The 21,636-nt window shown below is 51.1% G+C and overlaps 1 protein-coding gene across 10 annotated transcripts in view; it reads right to left on the bottom strand.

The window, feature by feature from the left end:
• Positions 1–467: 467 nt before the first annotated feature.
• AAK1 (AP2 associated kinase 1) overlaps positions 468–21,636 on the bottom strand; it is a 65,490-nt gene continuing 44,321 nt past the window's right edge. For 2 of the 10 annotated variants that reach the window (XM_088068292.1, XM_088068291.1), the window contains 3 exons: positions 17,292–17,393; positions 16,231–16,332; positions 468–6,104 (listed from right to left, as the gene is read on the bottom strand). In XM_088068292.1, the coding sequence (XP_087924418.1) occupies positions 4,990–6,104; positions 16,231–16,332; positions 17,292–17,393 (1,319 nt within the window). In that variant the 3' untranslated portion in view covers positions 468–4,989. Of the gene's footprint in view, positions 6,105–9,986; positions 11,888–13,406; positions 13,512–15,304; positions 15,416–16,230; positions 16,333–17,291; positions 17,394–21,636 lie in introns of those variants that run through there. The other 8 variants (XM_088068295.1, XM_088068296.1, XM_088068297.1 and 5 more) reach the window with 6 other exon arrangements.

The following is a 21,636-nucleotide window of genomic DNA, read 5'->3' as shown; positions in this document are numbered from 1 at the left end:
GCAGAGCCCGGCCCAGGGCTGCCCCTCCTGCCAGGGAGCTGTGCAGAGCCACAGGGCAGCACAGAAACAATGGACATTTACACCAAGACAGAAATTAAATTAAGAAGTACAGCAAAGCCCAAGTAATATTTTGCATTACAGAGTCTTGAATGATACCGAAAAGCAGGTTTGATGAGCACACAGTGAGCCCCCACATCTCCCCGTGCTGCGGATGTCCAGAGGCACCAGCCCTGCATTAAAAGCGCTGAGGAGCAGCAGCTCCGCAGGGAGGGCTCAGGGCTCTGTCCTGCCCTGGATACAAAGGGTTCTCGCTGGAATAGAAACCCAAACATCCTCTGCTTAAAGCAGCAAGATCACTTTGACTTTACAGCTGCCAGATAAAACAGCACGGCCAAACCCAGTCAGCACTTCCATAGGAAGAACTCATTAAAACCCAGATTCCAAGGAAGGCACAACAGAGACGGTGGTTGTCATCAGATACAGTTTTAATAAAATGTACATAAGTTTACAAGTGGAACATTTCTTCATGATTACCAGGAACAGACAATCCCAAGCGGAGTGCAAAACTTGAGCCCAGGGATCTTCCAGGCAGGGGGGACAGAGGGGACTGGGGGAACACGGCCCGTGGGACACCGTGTGTCACTGTTTTGTGTCACTGTTGTGTGTCACTGTTGTGTGTCACTGTTGTGTGTGTGTCACTGTTGTGTGTCACTGTTGTGTGTCACTGTTGTGTGTCACTGTTGTGTGTCACTGTTGTGTGTGTGACACTGGTGTGTGTCACTGTTGTGTGTCACTGTTGTGTGCCACTGTTGTGTGTCACTGTTGTGTGTGTGTCACTGGTGTGTGACACTGTTGTGTGTGACACTGTTGTGTGTGTGACACTGTTGTGTGTGTGACACTGTTGTGTGTGTGTCCCTGTTGTGTGTGTGACACTGTTGTGTGTGTGTCCCTGTTGTGTGTGTGACACTGTTGTGTGTGTGTCCCTGTTGTGTGTGTGACACTGTTGTGTGTGTGTCCCTGTTGTGTGTGTGTCCCTGTTGTGTGTGTGTCCCTGTTGTGTGTGTGACACTGTTGTGTGTGTGTCCCTGTTGTGTGTGTGACACTGTTGTGTGTGTGACACTGTTGTGTGTGTGTCCCTGTTGTGTGTGTGACACTGTTGTGTGTGTGTCCCTGTTGTGTGTGTGACACTGTTGTGTGTGTGACACTGTTGTGTGTGTGACGCTGTTGTCACCCTGAGGACCACAGCCATTCCCAGCTCCGGCTCCTGATGGACACAGTGGAGTTTATCCCAGCACCAGACTCCGCGTGTGGGATGCTCCACCTGCTGCATCCCACCCCAGAGCGAGACCCCTGCCCTCCCTCCCACCCCATCCCTTTGGAGGCAAGGGATCAGGATCAACATTATCCCTCTAACTCCACAGGGAGTATTTCCAGGTGTGTGTGAGGGTATTTACCCACCTACCGCAGAAACTACAGGCCGTGGGATATTTCTAGCAACGCTATTGCAGCTGATCAGATTTCAGGAATGTGTTTCAGAACTGGAGCAGGATTTCACTGCCATGATATTACTGTAAAAATGCTTTGGGGTCTGTCAGTGTGCTTGAAGGCATTGATTTAACACCACGAGGAAAGAAACAAAAACCCACAAAAATCCAACTGCCCAGCACAGGAGTCTTTGGTGGAAGCTGAGTTAAAGTAAGCAATTAGCACTTTGGAGTGATTGAGTTCAGCAGTTAAGCAGATCTCGCCTGTTTTTGCTGCTGTGGCACGACGAGGCCGTGTCACCAGAGCTCACACGGGCTCGGAGTCACGACAGGAGAGGGGACACAGGGACAGTCCCCAAAGTCCTGCAGCAGCTGGGGAGAAACATCCCCCAGCACCGGCCCAACGTCACGGCAGCGAGCACAGAGCCAAGTGCTTGTTTTACTCACGCAGAAACTCTGATTAATCACTTGGAATAGAGGCTTTAGTGCATTCAGTGGGTGAGAACCAAGAGCCAGTCCCTCTCCCAGCAGCAATCCGGGATTGTCACAGGGAGGTGACAGCGCTCCGGGCCTGAGGACCCAGGGCAGTGAACACCTTTTCCTCCAGCATTACAAAAGACATGAAAGCAGTGGTTCTTTTCAGAAAACTGATTTCAAAACACCCCATTGTGTCTAAGACTGCATAAGTCTTACTTCATTAAGATCACTGATTGTGTGGCAAATAATTAGCATGATTCTTCCCTATTCATTAAAACAGTAAACTTCAGAGGCTGTGGAAATGAAATTTCCACTTCCAACTCATCACGCTGAGGCTGCAGCAGTGGTAGTGCAGGATTAGGAGGAACGCAGGATGGAAATGAGAGAAGTGTTAGAGTAACAGGCATTGAAATTGAGTTTTCTGACCATAAGAAGTCCCATTACTTTATGAGTCACATGCAAAGATACAAATGAGCTGCCTCCACCCCCAGAAGAGATTTAAAACTGTTTCAGCCCTGGATGTGTCTGGCAGGATCATGAGTTCTGGGGGACAGTTATCCTGCTCTTCGTGTAAAGTGCCTGAAGGACAGAAAAGCTGCTGAAATGCCAGCTGGAAATTCAGCCTGAGCTAAACTGAGCAGGGCTGGAAATGAGCCCGCACACCTCAGTGCACCTTCCCTTTCTCTGGGTGTGAAGGGACAGGCAAAAGCTCCTCCAGCATCAGCTCCGTGGGACCCGGACGTTCACTGACAGAACTCACTCGATTACTCTGAAACAACTTTTCAAGTAAAAATGAAGAGAAGGAAGGAGAACCGGTGAGCAGAGGTAACAGCAATGGTTTACACAGGGCAGCTGCTCACTCCATCTCCCTGTTGCACAGGTTCATCCCACAGCACCAAGGCCTGGCCTGGCTCCCAGCAGCTCCCGAGAGAATTGCAGAGCTCAAGCTCCTGGCTCAGAGGGGCTGTGGCACAGACTTGTGGGGCTCTCACACTCACTCTCCTTCAATTCACAGTTTGCTCTCAGTCATTCTCCGTGTCTCTCACCGATTCTATCCAGCAACAACTCACTTGGGGGAACATACATTTAAAACAAAAAAACACCTTTTGGATGTATATTTAAACAAAAAACGAAACAACAAAACATAGTAACAGCATCAGCTTTGCTGAAGAAACATCTCAGGGGAAACCCAGAAGCTTCTTTACAGTACTTCTGTTTTCAGGAGGAGGTGGTGGAGGACAGAAAGCACCAATATTTATACTGTTATATAATATTGTTAATATTTAACTGTGAGCGCAGGGCAGGAGGGTCCCAGCTCCAAGAGCCCCCCTGACCTGGGCTCAGCTGGTCACTGTCCACCAGCAAGCGGGAGCCAGCGTGGCCTCCCTGCATTCCAGGGCTGTCCCTCCCCACCCACGGCTCCAACACCTCACTCCAGGCTTTTCCCCACATCCAGCACAACACTTGGCTCGTCTCTTGCAGCTGGAGATAATTTGGAGGGGAACTGAGTTAAGGGAAGAGGAACACGGAGCAGCTGAGGTTTCTTTCCAAGCCATTGTTCCAGCAGGTGAGGCCTGATGAGTTTAATGCCTCAGCAGATTGGGAATTAAGGAGATAACGAAAGGTTACAGCCATTAAGGGAACATCAAACAACTACAGCATGGCCTGGGAAAGAATGAAGATCTATTTAACACCAGAGGCAAAGAGATCTGTAACCAACAGGAAATGAAATGAGCTACGTAACCTGGAACCAATGAACGTTCAACCAGTGAATTTCTATGGGGTTCTGACTGTACAAAATATGTGAAAAATCTGATAAAACTCATGTGTCATAGAATGATTTCCCCTGCACAGCCGGGCTGTGTGTGGCTGAAATTATCTCTGCTGCACATCCCAGCCAGAAGTATCGGAATGCCTTGGTTGTTTAACACTAGAAATGTTGTTGGAGGGGTTTTGCTGCTCCTGCAGTTCTGGTGGCTGAGGCAGGAGTGGGGAACGAGGAGAGATCCATCAGAGCAGGAGCAGGGACTGGGACAGGCACAGGGAGCACCTGGACAGAAAAGGAACCTCAGTGAGCAGCTGGGAATGGGACAGAGGAACCGGGGGTTCTGCAGCGAGAGGAGGCGAGAGCGCCGGCAGGGCACCGAGGGCAGCGGTGTAATTCATTTATACTAATTAATTAATACTGTGAATACACATCTCTCCTTCACCATCAGCACATTTCCAGGTCCTACACTTCGGCATAGACCTGACAGGAAATACACTGTAATTTCACTGTGTAAAAGTGAAAGCTCTGCCGAATTGTTTGTGTGACCATTTGATTTTCCAGCAACAGAAACAGCCCGACTGCTTCGCTGGGATCACAGCACCGAGTCCTGCCCTGCCCCTGGCCCCAGCCCTGGGGCAGCAAAGCTGTGCTGCTGCCCTGGCTCTGCTCTCACCAGCACTGCCCACGCTGGCACCACACCCCAGGGCACGGCTCTGGCTCCGTGGGCACAAACCCAGCAGCACAGCTGGAGCCAGGGCTGCCGAGCAGCACAAATATCACTGACAGCAAAAGTCACAACAACCCTTTAACCTCTCTAACCTCTCAAATCATGTCCTTTCCAGAGCATCAGCAAGTCCTGCTTGACTCGCTCTGTAATTAATAAACCTTTTCATTCATCTTGTAGTGCATTCCTGCACCCAGGACCAGAAAATATGGAATACTGCTGGTTTGAGAAAAGCAACTGAAAAAAGAACTAAATGGAGGGAAGACAGTGAGAGGAGGAAGGTGAGAAGCAACTGGAAAGGATACAAGGATCCTGAGAGCCAGGCATTGGGACAAACATAACTTAAATGGTTCAACTATATATCACTGCAAATAGAGTCCTGACCAAAAATAATAATTATTTTATGTATATATATACACACACACATATATATATATGTATATGTATATATTGCTATGCCATCCAGTTCAACTGAGAGGTTTGAGGTCCTGCACAAGGCTGTCCTGCAGGGAGCACAGCCTCCAGCTCCTGGCACGTTAAGGCTTCTGCTTTGCTGCTTTGGAAGGGAAGGGCGCCGAGGCGAAGGGATCTGCACCAGGCAGCTCCGTAGTCCTGGAAGACAGCGGGACAACAGAGACAGAGCCCGCTATGGCCTGTCTGCTGCTGTGAGACACCACTTTGTAAGCAGCTATGGGCTTGGCCTCGAGGCCCGGCCCATCCTCAGGACTGTAGTGCCGGGAATACTTGGACAGGGACTGTGGACGGAAAGGTTTGTTGGCCACGGAGCCCAGCGCGGCGTCCAGGGCCGGCGCGTGGCCGTGGCTCCTCTCGCCGGCCGCGTCGCCCTGCTCTGGCAGCGCTGCAGGGACGCTCTCCTGGGCCTCCACGGCTCTGGCGGAGCAGGGATGGACGCTGCCCGGCTGAGCAAAGCCAGCAGGAGGATACGGAGCTCTCAGCGGGGCCACGGAGCCGTGTGCTGCTGAATCCAGGCACGGGAACACGGGCTGAGCTCGGCCATCGCCCCCTTGGCTCGGGAAAACGGGTGCTGGGAACGGCTCCTTGTGGAAAGTCAACTCCTCCGTGCTTTTCTTCTTGGTGAAAGGGGCTCTCAGGAACACATCTGCTTCCTCTGGATGTCGTAGAGCCACGCTGCCCTTACAGATAAAAGGAGCTTTGGTAAAGACATCCACTTCATCGGGCACCTTCCTGGAGCTTCGGAAAGGAGCCGTGGCGAACACATCGGGCTCGTTAAAAACCTCCCCGCTGCGGAAAGCCGGGAACAGCATCTCCCCTGCTCGGGCCTGCGACCGGGCATCTTCTTTGGAGGCCTCGTGCCTGGGCAGCGGCTGCAGGAACCCTGGGCACAGCTTGCTCGTCTCCTCCTCCTCTTCCGAATCCATCAGTAAAGGCCTGGAGCCGCTGCAATCCAGAATATCTCCCTCATGGTCTGTGCCCTCCCCTTCGCTGCTGTAGAAGGAGCTGTTGCTTGAAGGACCATCCCTGGCCAAGTACTCTGGCTCTGCCTTGTGCTGCGCTTTCACCTCCAGCATCTCGGGCTGACCCTTGTACAAAGCGAGTCCATCACTGCCAGAATCTCCTTTACAGAGCTCAAGAGCTACGGCTGGGAAGCGGCCCGGATCCCTCTGAAGACCTACAAACACAAGAGAAGAGAGTTACTCAACCAGCTCCACCTCCTTGGTCAGCACAATGCAAGGTCCACGAGAACGTCACACTGCTCAGATGGAAACCACCACCATGCATGGAAAATGGGCAGGAGAGGGAGGGCAAATCCATGAGAAAACAATGCCAGGGAAGGTGTTTGTGGCACAGGGACACCACGGGTTCCACCGCTCAGAGGATGGGAGATGTGTGACACACGCATGGGCACGCACAGCATCCTCACACCATCCCACAGCTCTCTGTCCCACCCAGCCGGCACAACGGCCGCCAGTGCAGAGCGTTCCCCTTCCCAACGCTGCCGCCCGAGGGGAGCTCCAGCAGACAGACAGACAGACAGACAGGCAGACAGCTTCTGTCACTCCATCCTGCACTGCTGCTCTCCAAGCACTTCTACTGCTTGGAGCAGCCTCTCCTCCTGTGGGCCAGCCCACAGATACGTGGAATTGCTTTGTGAAATACGTGGGGATGCCCCAGAACCTGCTGAAATAACAGGCCCGTTTCAAAGACTGAAGGTCAGCCTACAGCTTTTCAGTAAATCCTAAGTAGCAGGTATTTTAGTAGCAGCTATTCTTTTTAACCACTGCCAGACAAATGGTTTTTGAACACTCCATACCATGACTTCAAATCAAGGATCATAACTCAAATGACCTGGCTTGTTTCTGCATTAGCACAACAAGGCAGTGCAAGGAGAGGATGTCCTGCCCTTCTCCAGCTCCAAGAGCCCACCAGGAGGCTGGGCTTGCCTTAGGACTCACACAGACAAAACAGAAGATTTCTTACCTTCACAGAACTACAGGCAGGTTAGAAGTGTGTCATTGGACTCGTTAGCAAGAGGATAGGAGAAAATCACATGAAAACTAAAACAGGAGGAATTGCAGGAAGAACAAGGAGGGCGAGGAGGCTGCTTGGTACCCAGGGTGAGCAATGCACCACCAACACACCCTGCAGTGACAGAGCCTCACCCAGAGAACCCTGCCCAGGTGAACTGTTCATGTTTGCACTCCCATCACAGCCCTCAGGCACTGCTTCTCCATCACACCCATGGATACACAAATGATCCCCTTCTCTGGCACTGCTCACGAGTAAAGACACAGCAGCCGTTCATTAGGCATCAAAACCAGCATTTATTTATTGGGAAACTCCAGCTGGGTACATGACACTGCTAAATAAAGACAGTGCAGATATGGAACATTTGACCAGTTACTCTACAAAAACCCCTCTCTCTGTCTCTCCTGCAGCCCATGTTTTCCCTCAGGTGCCACTCTGGGGTCCCAGGAGTGTGGTCCCACACTGGCCAGGGGTCACTGGGACCTTCTGAGACTCAGGCTGGACCAGAGCAGGACCAGCTGCCACCTCCCAGATCCACACCGATCCCCAGGACAAAGGCATTCATCATGGAGAGCACGGTCCTGCACACCACTCTGCCCAAGAACAGCACGTTTGGGTGGAATTTCTGACTTGGGTGTGTGTTAGCAAGTGCCTGTGCCCACGTAAACCGTGACCTTTGGGACAGAGTAAGAGAGGGAGGACAGCAGGAATCTTTACAGAGCTTGGAGATGAGGATTCTCCCCAGCCCTGCACAACACCAATGTGCAATATCTGATTCCAGGCTCATATAAACACACTAAAAAAGATTCCAAACTCTACTCAAGTTCTTTTTCAAGAGGGAGAGCCTTAAAAAAACCCTCTCATCACTCAGTACCCAGGAACACACTCTGCAGGTATTCAGACAGCAACCTGAAAGAGTTTTACCCCAGGTGACAGCCCTGGCACCTGCAGTTCCCCCAGCTTCCAAGGAAAACAGTGCCCTGAAGTGGCAGAGTACTGAAATAACCAAGAGGAAAACTGGAAAATATTTACTCCCTATTACAAGAGGCAGAACAGCCACCACAATGGTGAGGATCTCACCTCTGGAGCACAGCCCAAAACAAAGGTCAGGGGAGACAGAGAAATTCCTGGAGTCTAAAGCTATTCTTTTACCAGGAAACTCCTGATTCCATCAAGCCCAAGTCAGGCAGGACTCAACATCCAGGAGCAGGTAGCTGTTACACAGTTACCAGTGTGCAGAATTACTAGTTTAGAATTTTAAAGGGGTCAAAACATTTATCACTCCTTCATTCTTGTGCTGTTGAGATTTTCCTTGTATTCCAATTCCTAGAAGCAAACTGTTCCAACTTCTAGAAGCAATCTCATTAAAAAGCAATACAGAACCACCCCCACACACAGCCCAGCACCAAAGGTCAGCGACACCTGTGGCACTGGACAATTTGCAGGACTGTTTCTGCTCAAAGCCACTCGCAGTGAGAGACCTGGAGGCAGATCCAGAGCCCTCAGTTCCAGAGGAGAAGGAATTTAATGCTGCACCTCTGGCACGTTTGTACAGCCAGCTGCACCAGGCAGGAGTTCCACACACCAACCCACGTCCCACATCCCAGCAGCTCATGAACAGTCTGACCCTGCACACCAAGAGCATCCTCCAGCTCCCCTCAGCTGTGCTGTGCCCCAGCCAGAGGTCACACGAGCCCTGTTCACGCACAGACCCTCCCCAAAAAACACAAGGGCACAAAAAACACTCCTGTGCAGCAGCCCCACAGCAGGGATGTCCCCAGAACAATCCCAGCCCCACAGCAGAGATGTCCCCAGAACAATCCCAATTCCACAGCAGGGATGTCCCCAGAACAATCCCAATTCCACAGCAGGGATGTCCCCAGAACAATCCCAATTCCACAGCAGAGATGTCCCCAGAACAATCCCAATTCCACAGCAGAGATGTCCCCAGAACAATCCCAATTCCACAGCAGAGATGTCCCCAGAACAATCCCAATTCCACAGCAGGGATGTCCCCAGAACAATCCCAGCCCCACAGCAGGGATGTCCCCAGAACAATCCCAATTCCACAGCAGAGATGTCCCCAGAACAATCCCAGCCCCACAGCAGGGATGTCCCCTGAACAATCCTGAGAAGACCTGGACAGCCCAAACCCAGGAGGGCTGCCCCTTCTGTTCTGGGACAGAAAACACAGTGTTTGCTCCCAACACAGTGGATATTGTCAGAAACAAGGTGCCTGATGGAATTTGTGCTCATCTGCCTGAAGACCAACAAGGAGGTTTCCAAAGGCAGGGGCCCTTCCCAACCTGAGCCCCTCAGGGGAAGCAAGAGCCAACACCAAAATTCCAACTATTCCTTTGAACCTTTGCCACCCAAACCCAGAGCTTGTTCCCGCACCCAAAGCACAAGGCTGAGTGGAAGGGAAATTGCTCCACGTGCTGTGGCTGTGTCTGCAGCACCCAGGACAGGCGATGGCAGCAGCCCCAGCACGAGGGCACAGCTCAGGGGCACGGCACAACAGCCCTGCTGGGGTTCCACTGGACACCTCCTGACCCCAGAGCCCTTCAGAGGGGACACAAACACCTCCCCTGGCTCCAAACCAGCTACCAAACACCGATTCTCAGCCCCTCGGGGGAATGCCAGGCACCAAACACGTCCCATGGGAGTTCACTCTGTGCCCTCAGAGCTTTCACACAAACTCCTCAGCTCTGAGCAGCACCAGCACTGACCCAGAGCCCGTGGGACGTTCACAGGTTCTGGAGAGTTTAAAACAAATCCCCAATCTCCACTCATCTCTCATTTCCATTCGCTCTGCAAACAGCTGGTGAATATTTCCTGATGAAGGAGGTCTAAGAACAGACCTAAAATCTCGTATTTCCACCCACACCCATGAACAGCTACTTGAAAAAGCAATAAAATAAACATTCACATCTGCTTATTTAATAGCATTATTAACAACCCAGTGCATTTGTCATTTTTTTCCAGAACCCTTGAACAAGCGCCATTAGATTTAAAATCTTAAACATTCTTTAAAAGTACTTTAATTCACAGAAATCTTTGTTTCTAATATACAGTAGATGGTTACTTTTTAAAATCCATTCTCTTTTCATATAATCTCAGTATCTGACTATACAATAACTTTCTATCTATAGCGTCTTCATGTTTTCCAGTCCAGCTTGCCTGTGCTTTAGGAATATAAAACAAAAAAATAATAAAGTTCTATCCACAATTTTACTAAGGTCATTTCCATAGTTCTCATGTAAAGCTTCTCTTGGAAAGTGCAGTATACACATGTAATGATACAACACACTTAAGCAATACTTTTATTAATAAGTGTAGGTTTTAAAAGAAGAGTAATGTAGAGACACAACCGATGGGAGCTCTATGTACAGAATTTGTTAAACTAGGTGTTGGGGTGGGGAGGAGGAGATGGAGAGAGGAAAGGAGGAGTCACAAACTCGGGGCACTTCCCTTCCCAGCGAGGTCAGCACAGACACATTCAGTCGCTCGCACTTTCGCACTGTCACTAATACAGCTACAAACACAAACACAGGGAGCAGGAAGCTGGGGAGAATTCCACTACAGAGGAAGAGTCCTTCTGCTCACAGAGGGCTTTCAAATACGAGATAGAAATTCTGGATTTCATGGGAAGCCGAGGAAAACGAGGTGAGCGTGTCCAGCTATCGACAAACCGAGCGTGTGAAGGGGGAAAGAAAAGGGAGAACCCACGGAGTTGTAGCAGCACTGACTGAAACCCCCTGAACCGAGTGCATGCGTGTTCACAGAGAGACTGGGGTGCAGAAAGGCCCACAGGGATCTTGGTCTACTGAAACAATGGCTCCATACTGAACTGGGGTGCACTATAGCAGTTACAAGAGAAAATGGAGAACCCAGAACAGATACCAGATGCTTGACTAAAACCAGGATTAAAAATAGACAAACAGCCGTAGGACAATTTGTTTCATACACAATTTACATCAGGTTGAGGGGATTTTCTTCCAGTCAAACACAGAAAAGAAGTCACAGAAAATACATCTGCTGTTGCCACAGCGCCCTTTTCACCCAAAGAAAGGTCAGTGAAACACCAGCCACAGCCATACTCACATGGATTTGGTTCAAAACCTTGTTACGCTTCACTTAGGGTCATTTCTGCAGCTTTAACAATCTGGGTTTTTTCCTTTTTCCTTTTCTCTGGTTTTCCCTCCCCCAGGAAGCGCAGTTTGTTCCCAGCAGGATTGTTAAACAGCAAACCATGAGCTGGGGGCAGCTGGAAAACTCTTCATGTGCCCCACGACCAGAGTACGGCCGGGAACTCGGGGCTTCCTCCTCCTCTGAAGCAACTCAGAGCCAGCAGCTCTGCTAGCCCGTGTCCTGCAGCTGAGGGATGTCCCTGCCCCTGACACCTGGCCCTGCTCCTGCCCAGCCCTGGGGAAAGGGGGCAGAGCCAAGACTGGGCTGTGCTGATCTCGCCCTGCTCGGGGAGAGGAGCCTGGGGCAGGGTCACAGAGCAGCCACAGCTCCCTGAGCAGGGCCAGGAGGGATCTCCAGGTGCTCCCCTGGACACAGCCAGGGCACAGGGAACCCCACAGGGCTTTACCAGCCTCAGACAGAACCTGGAGAACCCAGCCACAATCCTCCCCAGGCCACGGAAAGCCAGGGAGAGAGGTGGCTGGCTGTTTCCTGTCGGCAGATTTTTCTCTTAATTAAAGGAATAAGAAAGGAAAAAGAAAAAAGCAAAGCCCCAAAGAAGCACAACGGAAGGAAACTCTTCTGGCAATGAGACCGGAGGTTTGGGTACGTTACAGAAACTGCTTCTGCTACTGTGTCACTGCTACAGGTCTATGAGCTGATCCACCAGCAGCAAAGACCTGGCTATGTTGGGAAGACTGGACTCAGAGCTTCCACTGTTGTTTCTAGAATGCCCACCTGAAAGTGTGAGAGATAGGAATTCAGTATTGAGCAAGACACACACACACACGTGACAGTTTCAGAAGTTCAAGAGCAAGAAAGAAAGAAAAAAGTCAAAGCAAAACAGAAAATTTGCTCAAGCTCTTCTCATTTTTTGTATCACGATAGCAATGAATCCCCTGCTCGCTCTTCCACCCTCTCCCCCCAAACCAAACCAGCACAGCAGCCACCAAATCCCTACAAACCCATTCTTTAACCAGAACCCTGTCCTTAATAAGGGATCTCGAAAGCAATTCAAGGACTCCCACAGCCCACAGAAAGGACAGGTCAAGATTTTAAATCTTGAAATCTGGTTGCTATTTTAGGAGCATCTCTGGGTGCTCTGAGCTGCTTCCAGGAGAACTGGGCTGTTGTGGGACCTTCTGTAACTGGAACTTGGGTATTAAAGGACAGAACCACAGAATGGTTTGGGCTGGAAAGGACCTGAAAGACCCCCTGACTCCAACCCCCCCAGGACTCAAGCTGGCCTGTCTTGGCAGAAATCTCTGACTTCCAGCAGGAGCAGAGTTTGTAATGTCTGAACTGTTTTAAGGAGTGTCAGCCTCTGAAAGCCAAGACTAGTGCAGAGCAGGGGTTCAGCACATTCCTGCTGTGACCAAAAGTGGGAGTTTGGGAAGCCAAAAGGTTCTGTGATCAAATTGAAAAAAAGAAGAAAAAAGCCTTTTTAAAAAAAAAAAAGCAAAAAATGTCCTGGATTTGTCTTTAAACCTCCACAAGTACATCAAAAAATCCTTTCAATGGGGTGACTGCAGAGAGGGAACTCAGCTCACTGATCCTTCACTGGCCAGGTGTGAAACCCTGCCTGCTGCTGTCCCTAAAGAGCACAGCACAATTGTTGCTGTTAATCCAACAGTGCTGCAGGATCCTCAAACCCCCAGGGGCTGAGGCTGCTGGCAAAGATCTCCCCAAGGGGATCTGGTGCCAGAATGATGAAAATGAGCAGCTGCCCAGTCACTGCCTGCTCAGAGCTCCTCTGAAGAGGTGGGGACATGGACCAAACTTCTCACACTCAGTTCCCACCTTTGAAAGACACCAACCAGAAGTGAAAAAGCCTCACTTCCAGCAGGAGTTTTGAGCTACAGAGGATTATTATTATTATTATTATTATTATTATTCTTTCTTGTGCCTCATGCCAAGCTCACTTAAAAGCCCAAAGGCCTGGGCAGTCAGAAGCGGGAGGACACAGCTCTCACTGCACTCAGTCACTGAGGGCTCTGTGCCCTTCTGGCAGGCAGAAGAAATGGAGAAATTACCCCATGGGAACTCAAATATTGCATGGCTGGTCTGGGACATGGAAATCTCCCAAGCAGAGAATCTACAGAAATTTCAAGGCCAAGGTATCTCACACCACACTGATGGTATTTCACAGCTCAGGATTTGAACTAGTCACGTGTCCTGCAGCACCACCCAAAACTAATTTATATATTCACTGTTTGCCTTTTTTCCTTCCCTTTTTCACTCTCACATCCTGGCTTACCTTGTGAATTTTTGGATATCAACACTGGAATTGGGTCAAACTCATCTTCTGTCACTTTCTCAGAGCCCTCAGGAGCATCAAAGCCTGATATCAGGTTAGTATCTTCTGCAGCATAGAAGAGAAATCAGGGTAAAGAAGCAAAGACAGCAGAGAGGCTGGTTAGAATTGCCAGGAAGTGTTAGAACATCTTCATGTTTTCAGAGACAGCATTTAGAAGCAGGAGTTTTATTTAAAAGGTGAAATAAAATTGGTAAGTCTGGGTAGGAAAGAAGAGAGACAATTAAATACAGACGTGGAAGGGATCAAACCAAACCAAGCAAGCCAAGTCACAAGACCCAGAACAAAACCTGACCAGTCTGAAGGCTCAGCTGGACAGCTGGAAGCTGTGGCAGAGGCCTGGGGTAAGCTCCCAAGGACTGAAGGTGTTCTTTGTCATGAGCATGGTGTGAGAGCTCAGTCTGGCTCTCTGGCTCCCAGCTCTCATGCACAGGGAGAGGAAAAGGGCTGGGGGGAAAGAAAAAACCACAGAAGAAATTCCAGTCATCTACATGAGACAAAACCCTGACCTTTCACAGGCAGCAACAAAACAAGGGCAACATGAAGTCAGATTTCCAAATTTACCTGCCTGGAAGTCTGGACATCATACCCAGATGCTGTGAGAGATTTTCCAGAGGCCCCTAGGGCAGTTCTGGGAGATAATTCCATTGATTTCAAACCACATCAGCTGCAGTTCAACACTTGGTGGGAGGCACTTTCAACCATCTCCAGAGATGAGATGATTTATCCACCTCATCAGGCAATTATGTACCCTCAGAGCCTCTCACATCACTACTTGTTCCTTTAGACACTCAAATACCCTCCCAGATCTGTTCCTCAGCTCTGTAGGAAGGATTTCTGAGAGCCCAGCAAGGACACATCAACCTGACAGTTTCTGTGAAGAGGAACATTCCGGTCTGACTCCTGGTGGGAATTAGAGATTTCTACCTAAAGCTGACTGGGATTTAACAGGTTTGGGGAGAGATGAGGCAAGAAAGTGCTCATGGCACTACTCTGTGCTCTGGAGGATCAGAGCCAGGGAAAACAACCCCCAAATGCTGTAGGAGGGCAGTGCCAAACACACAAAGGTTTATCTGAACAGGAACTGTCACCATCACCAGCTATTTACCTGTGCCTCTTCCCAACACCCTGGGAGCTCCTGCAAGGATCCCACTCCCATTTCTGCAGCTCCAGAGGCTGCTCAGGTCACTGCCCAGCTGGGGACAGCCCCGAGGACAGGGACAGCCCCTCCAAAGCCCTGGAGCTCGGCTCAGTGACTTGTGCCACCCCAAGCAGAAGCATCCTCCCAGCACTCACACACAGAACCTGGTGCTGAACTCAAATGCAGATTCAGGGACCCTGAAGGCTCAGCACCAATTCCAGAGCCAGCAGAGGGCCCAGTGAAGGACAAGGAAAGGCAGCAGTGGCAGGGCTGAAGGATCAGCTCAGAGCCCAGGTGCCAGTAACTGCTCCACACACATTTCAGTGCAAAGCAAAGTGCCACAGGAGGTTATTACAGCACTGAGCAACTGCAACAACTGCCTGTTTAACCCAAAAGCCCCATGGGCAGCACAAACTCATTCTGAAGTGCCACCAAGTGTAAAAATTTATTGCAGACTTTTTGCAGCAATTCCTCCGAGGCCAGAGCATTTCTGTTGCCATAGGGGTACTCACAAGTGAGCAAAGCACCCAGGAATCAGCACTGATGCTCTGGGCCCCTCTTTCAAGGCAATGAACTGCCCTGAAGTCCTGGCCTTCCCCCTCAGATTCTGTGTCATGTTTGCTGTGACACCACAGCTGTTTCTGTAAACCAGGAGCAGCTTCATGTCAGCTCCAGGCCAGGGGCAAGAGGGCCAGTTTACCTTTGTGAGGCTGAGCTGCAAAAGCTACGGGAGCAAACTCATCCAGGAGGTCAGCAGCAGGGTTAGAGAGCAGAGAACAGTCAAGCAGAGAGTCTTCCCCAGTCAGAGAGTCTGGATCCAGGTGAGCATCCCAGGGTGGCATTGAACAGGACACAAAGAGTGTTAAGCTCACATTCCCACACTCCCCTTCGCTCTCACACAGGGAACCAGCACAAACACTGCCATTTCTTGTGGTGGAAGAGATTCCACTGCTCTCACTGAGGGCAGAGAGTCCCAGCACCTCCAGCAGGGCTCTGTCTCTCTGAAGCTGAACAAAGGAGTCCCACAGAGCCAGGTTAAAGTGGGAGCTCTGCAGAGAGGGGAGCTCCCACCCCAGGGCAGTCCCACCAGGCTCCTCTGAGAAGAGCTGAGTCCAGCTGCTGTGGGAAGTGGCCCAGTCAAGGCTGCACAATGAGAAAGGGCCAGGAGTCTCTTCTTGCCCCCCTGGGACAAATCAGTGACTGCTCCCGAGTTCTAAACCACTTCATGGGAGCAGTGCAGCAGCACCTACAGGTCTGATGGTGGGCTCAAGGAACACTGGGCCATGGAATCACAGATTCTGCTGAGTGGGAAGGGACCCACAGGGATCAGAGCCCAGCTCCTGGCCCTGCACACACACCCCAACAATCCCACCCTGTTCACCCCTGAGAGCCTTGTCCAAACCCTGCTGGAGCTCTGGCAGCCTCGGGGCCGTGCCCATTCCCTGGGGAGCCTGGGCAGTGCCAGCACCTCTGGGGGAAGAACCTTCTCGTTCCTCCCAAGGAGGTGAGAAGCACAGAGCACTCCCTGAGCAAGGCCCCGGTGCCAGCAGTGGCAGAGCAGCCCCTGTGGGAGCAGCCAGAGCTCTCTGGTGCTCAGAGCCCCCCAGCCCCTCCTGCCTCACCAACCTGTTCTGTTGGAGGCCACCGACTCGCTCTGGGACACGAGGCGCTGGGGCAGCGGCGCCTCCAGCCCCGGGATCAGGCTCTCCACTGCTGCGTCAGCTTTTCCTTTCCACAGGGGCACAACAGCACAGGAGAAGCCAGAGGTTAGTTTGCAAGGAAAAGAGAAGGAGGAACTGAGGCAGGAGTTGTCTGAATCTTTAACTGACCCTGTAAGTGTCAGCTCAAGGGTTTGTTTGGTTTTGAACCCTTTTATTTATTTTAATTTGTACAAGCCCAATTTGAAATGCCCAAAAGGTGGAACAGCAGGTTACTAACACCTGCCCTGCAGCTGAACAGAAAGAAAATATCCACAAGATCCTTGTCCAGCAAAAGGAAAACAGTGACCATTGGACTCCCCTTGCATTCAGATCATTAAAATTCAGACAACTGCCAGAAACTACAAAAGTAGAAGAAGTTTTACTATTACAGGTAGTCATGTCCTTCCTTTCTATCAGAGCCACAGGTCACACCCACCCACAGGAGCAGCTGGTGACAACAACCTGCAGCCTGCAATCGGTGTCTGCACCTGGCAAGTGGATAAAAACAATTCTGCAGCACTCCAAAGCCCTGCCCCTGCCTGGAGCCTGCTGCATCCAGGCTCACAGCAGCCTGGCATGTTTATTCCCAGCGCTCCCCAGGTCCAGGGAATGCTGTTCTTCCTCCTCATCCTGATGAGGGTCCATGGAGACAGACCAGCTCAGTGCCTGGGCCGTGGTTAAACACAAAATCTTGACCAGAAATAAAGGTGTTTTTGCCATTTTCCTCCATCGGTAATTACCATTCTTCTACCAAGAGAACACCAAGGGCACAGCTGTGCCACGTCACTGCCAGATCACCTGGAGTCCAGGGACAGACACCAAATCCTCAGTGCCCATCTCACACAGAGAAAAGGCAGATGTGTCTCAGCACCATCCAACACCTCCCTCAGGCTGTCCCCCAGCAGCAGGGGCTGTTCTGGGAGCCAGGGCTGGCCATGCAGGGCAGGACATGCGTGTGACACGGAGGGGACAGGGCTGGGGCGTTACCATTGACAGCGTCTGACGTGCTGCCGAAGGGGTCAGCCAGAGGCAGGAGCTCGGGGAGCAGGAGTGCAGGCTCAGGAGATTTGAGTCCCTCAATCAGTTTTTCTGGGGCAAGCAGGAAAAGGAGGGAGGGAGGCAACAGAGAGAAAAAGCAAAAGAAAGAAAAAGACAACGTTAATCAGGTGCTCCGTTCATGGCTCGCCTCGTGAGCCCAAGGAGCGTCTGCACCACGGGGTGCACAAATGGCTCCAGAACAGAACCCACACAGCCTGGGCTGCAAAGGACCTTCCAAAGCTCATCCCACCCCTGCCACAGGCAGGGACACCTTCCACAAACCCAGCTTGCTCCAAGCCCCGTCCAACCTGGCCTTTGACATTTCAGAGATGGAGCAGCCACGGCTTCTCTGAGCGACCTGCGCCAGAGCCTCACCAGCTTCATCACAAAGAGATTGTCTTTAATCTAAAACCCACCCTCCTCCAGTTTAATCATCCCTTGTCCTGTCACAACAGGGCCTGGCTGTGAAGTTTGTCCCCCAGTATCACTCAGAGGCATCAGAGGCCACCTAAGAGAGGTGAGGACATCCTCACCCAGCGTGGGCTCCTCTCCCCAAGGAGCCACTGAGGAACAGCCCACAGCTCTGGCACTGCCACACAGAAGTTTATTATTAAACTTTAATATGCTGAACCCCACATTTCAGAAGTAATCTTGCCCTCCCTCCCTTCCCTGTGCTGGAATCTTTGGCAGTGTTTGTGTAAGGAGGAGACAGAAGAGCTGAGAGCCTGAGGAAGGGGCTCAGCCCCAGGAGCAGGAGCAGCACTGAGACCCTGCAGCAGAGCCTGCCCTGGGCTCACAGAGCTGCCCAGGGACCCAGCAATGATTACAGCAGCAGCTTTCACATCACACGTGTCACTCCCAGCAGCACAGCTCCTCAGCTTCCCACTGTCCTCACAGACAGCCTGGGCAAGAAGTTAATCTCAATTATTCATCTGGTGGATGAGTGATTTCCCAATCACAAACCAGATCTGCAGAAATGAGATTAATTATTTAGCTTTCACAAGGGTTGCTTCCCAGAACAAGAAGAGGTAAAGAACAATTTCAGGATTTACTAGAAGTACTAATCACCTGCAACAGAACAGCTCTGATAAAATTTGCTCCACATGGACAAATCTGGCCACTCCAACTCATTGAAATGATTCCATTTACAATCTAACATTAGAATGTTATCCAACTGTCACACCTATATTTTAATTTTTGAGTTCACAGATTGGTGTTATTATTTATTACCCAAAGAAACCCTGCTCACAACTGCACAAAAGCACAGGAATCCTGCTGGATAAGACTTGCCATGCTGAGAACACCAAAGTTACACTTCTGCATATGTGGGAATAATATCCATCCTTTTCTATTGCCCAGTATAAATAATAAAACAGTCTAATGGCTTTGGAACTGCTTATTCAAAGCAGGACAAATTCTACTCCCCATGAGAAAGCCAATAACTGAAGCAAGCAGGAGGGGAAGGAAACCTAAAAACCTGTCCAAGAGGAGTTCTGTCATTACAGGCCTGGAAAAGGTCAACTGAAAGGCAAATGTGATGGAAACAGCAGCCCTAATATCCAGGAACTCTTCCCACCTGTAAGAATATCCATTTCAGAGGCTGGATTTGCATCCAGGTGCCACCCCTGGCTCCTGTGGCACAGACAGGGGACAGGCTGGGAGCAGGGGCACCAGGAGGTGTGAGTGCTGCCAGAGCAGGGCTAAGGAGGGTGGAATTGCTTCCAACAGTGCAGATCTTCCCTGGAACACTCTGGAAACTGCCCCAGACAGGTCCCAGAACTGCCTGGTGAGCTCAGCCACGTTTTTAACCACAAGATTCAGAGAACAAGTGTGGTGTTCTCCCCACGTGTTCATTCTCTCTCCTGCCCCAGGGCACAGCTGGTTTTATGCAAAGCTGTCAGTGGTTCTTTGCCTGATTTTGTTTCTTGTCTCACAAAATCTCCTCTCCTGCCTCCTCCAGTGCTGCTGCTGATCTGCCAGTGCTGTTCCAGGGAGCCACTGCACCCCTCAGTGCATGAGTTAAAGGAACTTTTATCCCCTTTCAGTGAGGCTGAGGAGTTGAACAAAAACAAGAAGGTGTCAGGATGAATGGGGAAGGAGATAAAGTGCCTCAAACCCAACAGACAAACCCAGACCATTCCTGTGCAGACAAATGAACAAGCCCCAAACAAGGTTAAGAAAAGGTAACCCATGACAGAGGTATTTGACCTCAGGGTGGGCCTTCACCAGTTCCAGCTGGGAAATGAAAGTTTTACCCAGTCACTGTGCTCCCACTTGAAGCTGCTGCCTCTTGGAGATCTCCTGTTCCTCAGTCAGCCTGTGGAAAACGTGCCAGATGCTTTCCAGCCACGGGGAAGTGAGTCTGACCCAGTTCAGGACGAGCTGACCGCTGCTATTTCATGTTTGGTTGGGTTTTCTGCTTTGCCCCGTTTCAGCCCTGCCAGGGCAGGTTTGCAGCAGCCAGGGATGGTTTAACCATGGCAAGCTTTTAGAAGGTGTCTAAGCTTAAAAGCACAGAGGGGGTTAAAAAGTGCCCTCACAGCCCCTTCCTGAGGCAGAGCCCAGCCACACACTGCAGCCTTTAAGAAAGAATGTGAAACATTTGTCAAGTTCCCTGTTCCTCACAGTAAGAAATTACTGATTGTTTCCTGTCAGAGAAAGCAAAACTGCTGCAGAAAAAGCAGAGCAAGAGCCTGCAGCTGATGGGTCTTGGAGCATCCCCAAGAGGCTGCTGCTGGTGGCTTCTGAGCCTGGAAAACCAAATCACTTCCTCCAGGATAGCAAGAGCCTCTCCTCTGACTTGCACCAACGTAAGAAGGATGTGAAGCCATTAAATGAACTCTGGATTTGTATCCTGGGACAAGCAAACAGGCCAAACACCATGCACTGGCTGAGAAGCATGGCTTTGGACAATCCAGTGAGAAAGTGCTGACCTTCCCTTCAGATCCCTTTTCTAACACATGCACAGAGCTGATGGAGTTCACAGTCAGGCAGTTTGCACCTGCAGCCACCACTGCCAGAGACTCTGCTGCCATGCTGATTTTACTGCTGGCCACACACCCCTGCAGCCACAAATACACAGAAAGCATTTCAAGAAACACCAGAGTTAGGAAAAAAAGACCAGTCAAGAGATGAGGGAGGCTTTGGGTTAGACCAGGCTATTAGAAAGAAAAAGAACTCCTGAAAACTTGCAAGTTAAGAGGGAGCAGAGGACAGAGCTCTGTGCCAGGGTGAGGCACGTGCCCAAGGCAGGGGGGCAGCTGCACCACACACAGGGCTGGTACTCACTGCAGGGCTGCCCTGGGACAGCACACACAGCTCAGGACAGCACACAGCTCAGGAGAGCACACAGCTCAGGGGAGCACACACAGCTCAGGAGAGCACACACAGCTCAGGAGAGCACACACAGCTCAGGACAGCACACACAGCTCAGGACAGCACACACAGCTCAGGACAGCACACACAGCTCAGGACAGCACACACAGCTCAGGACAGCACACACAGCTCAGGGGAGCACACACAGCTCAGGGGAGCACACACAGCTCAGGACAGCACACACAGCTCAGGAGCACACACAGCTCAGGACAGCACACACAGCTCAGGACAGCACACACAGCTCAGGACAGCACACACAGCTCAGGACAGCACACACAGCTCAGGACAGCACACACAGCTCAGGACAGCACACACAGCTCAGGACAGCACACACAGCTCAGGACAGCACACACAGCTCAGGACAGCACACACAGCTCAGGACAGCACACACAGCTCAGGACAGCACACACAGCTCAGGACAGCACACACAGCTCAGGACAGCACACACAGCTCAGGACAGCACACACAGCTCAGGAGAGCACACAGCTCAGGACAGCACACACAGCTCAGGACAGCACACACAGCTCAGGACAGCACACACAGCTCAGGACAGCACACACAGCTCAGGACAGCACACACAGCTCAGGAGAGCACACAGCTCAGGACAGCACACACAGCTCAGGACAGCACACACAGCTCAGGACAGCACACACAGCTCAGGACAGCACACACAGCTCAGGACAGCACACACAGCTCAGGACAGCACACACAGCTCAGGAGCACACACAGCTCAGGACAGCACACACAGCTCAGGACAGCACACACAGCTCAGGACAGCACACACAGCTCAGGACAGCACACACAGCTCAGGACAGCACACACAGCTCAGGACAGCACACACAGCTCAGGAGAGCACACACAGCTCAGGAGAGCACACACAGCTCAGGAGAGCACACACAGCTCAGGACAGCACACACAG

The sequence above is a fragment of the Pseudopodoces humilis genome, chromosome 30, assembly GCF_049639895.1.
Source record: "Pseudopodoces humilis isolate 2021_Gansu_Grassland_sample_001 chromosome 30, ASM4963989v1, whole genome shotgun sequence".
Classification (NCBI taxonomy): Eukaryota; Metazoa; Chordata; class Aves; order Passeriformes; family Paridae; genus Pseudopodoces; species Pseudopodoces humilis.
The sequence above is the reverse complement of the archived record's forward strand: the minus strand, read 5'-3'. Positions and strand labels throughout refer to the sequence as shown.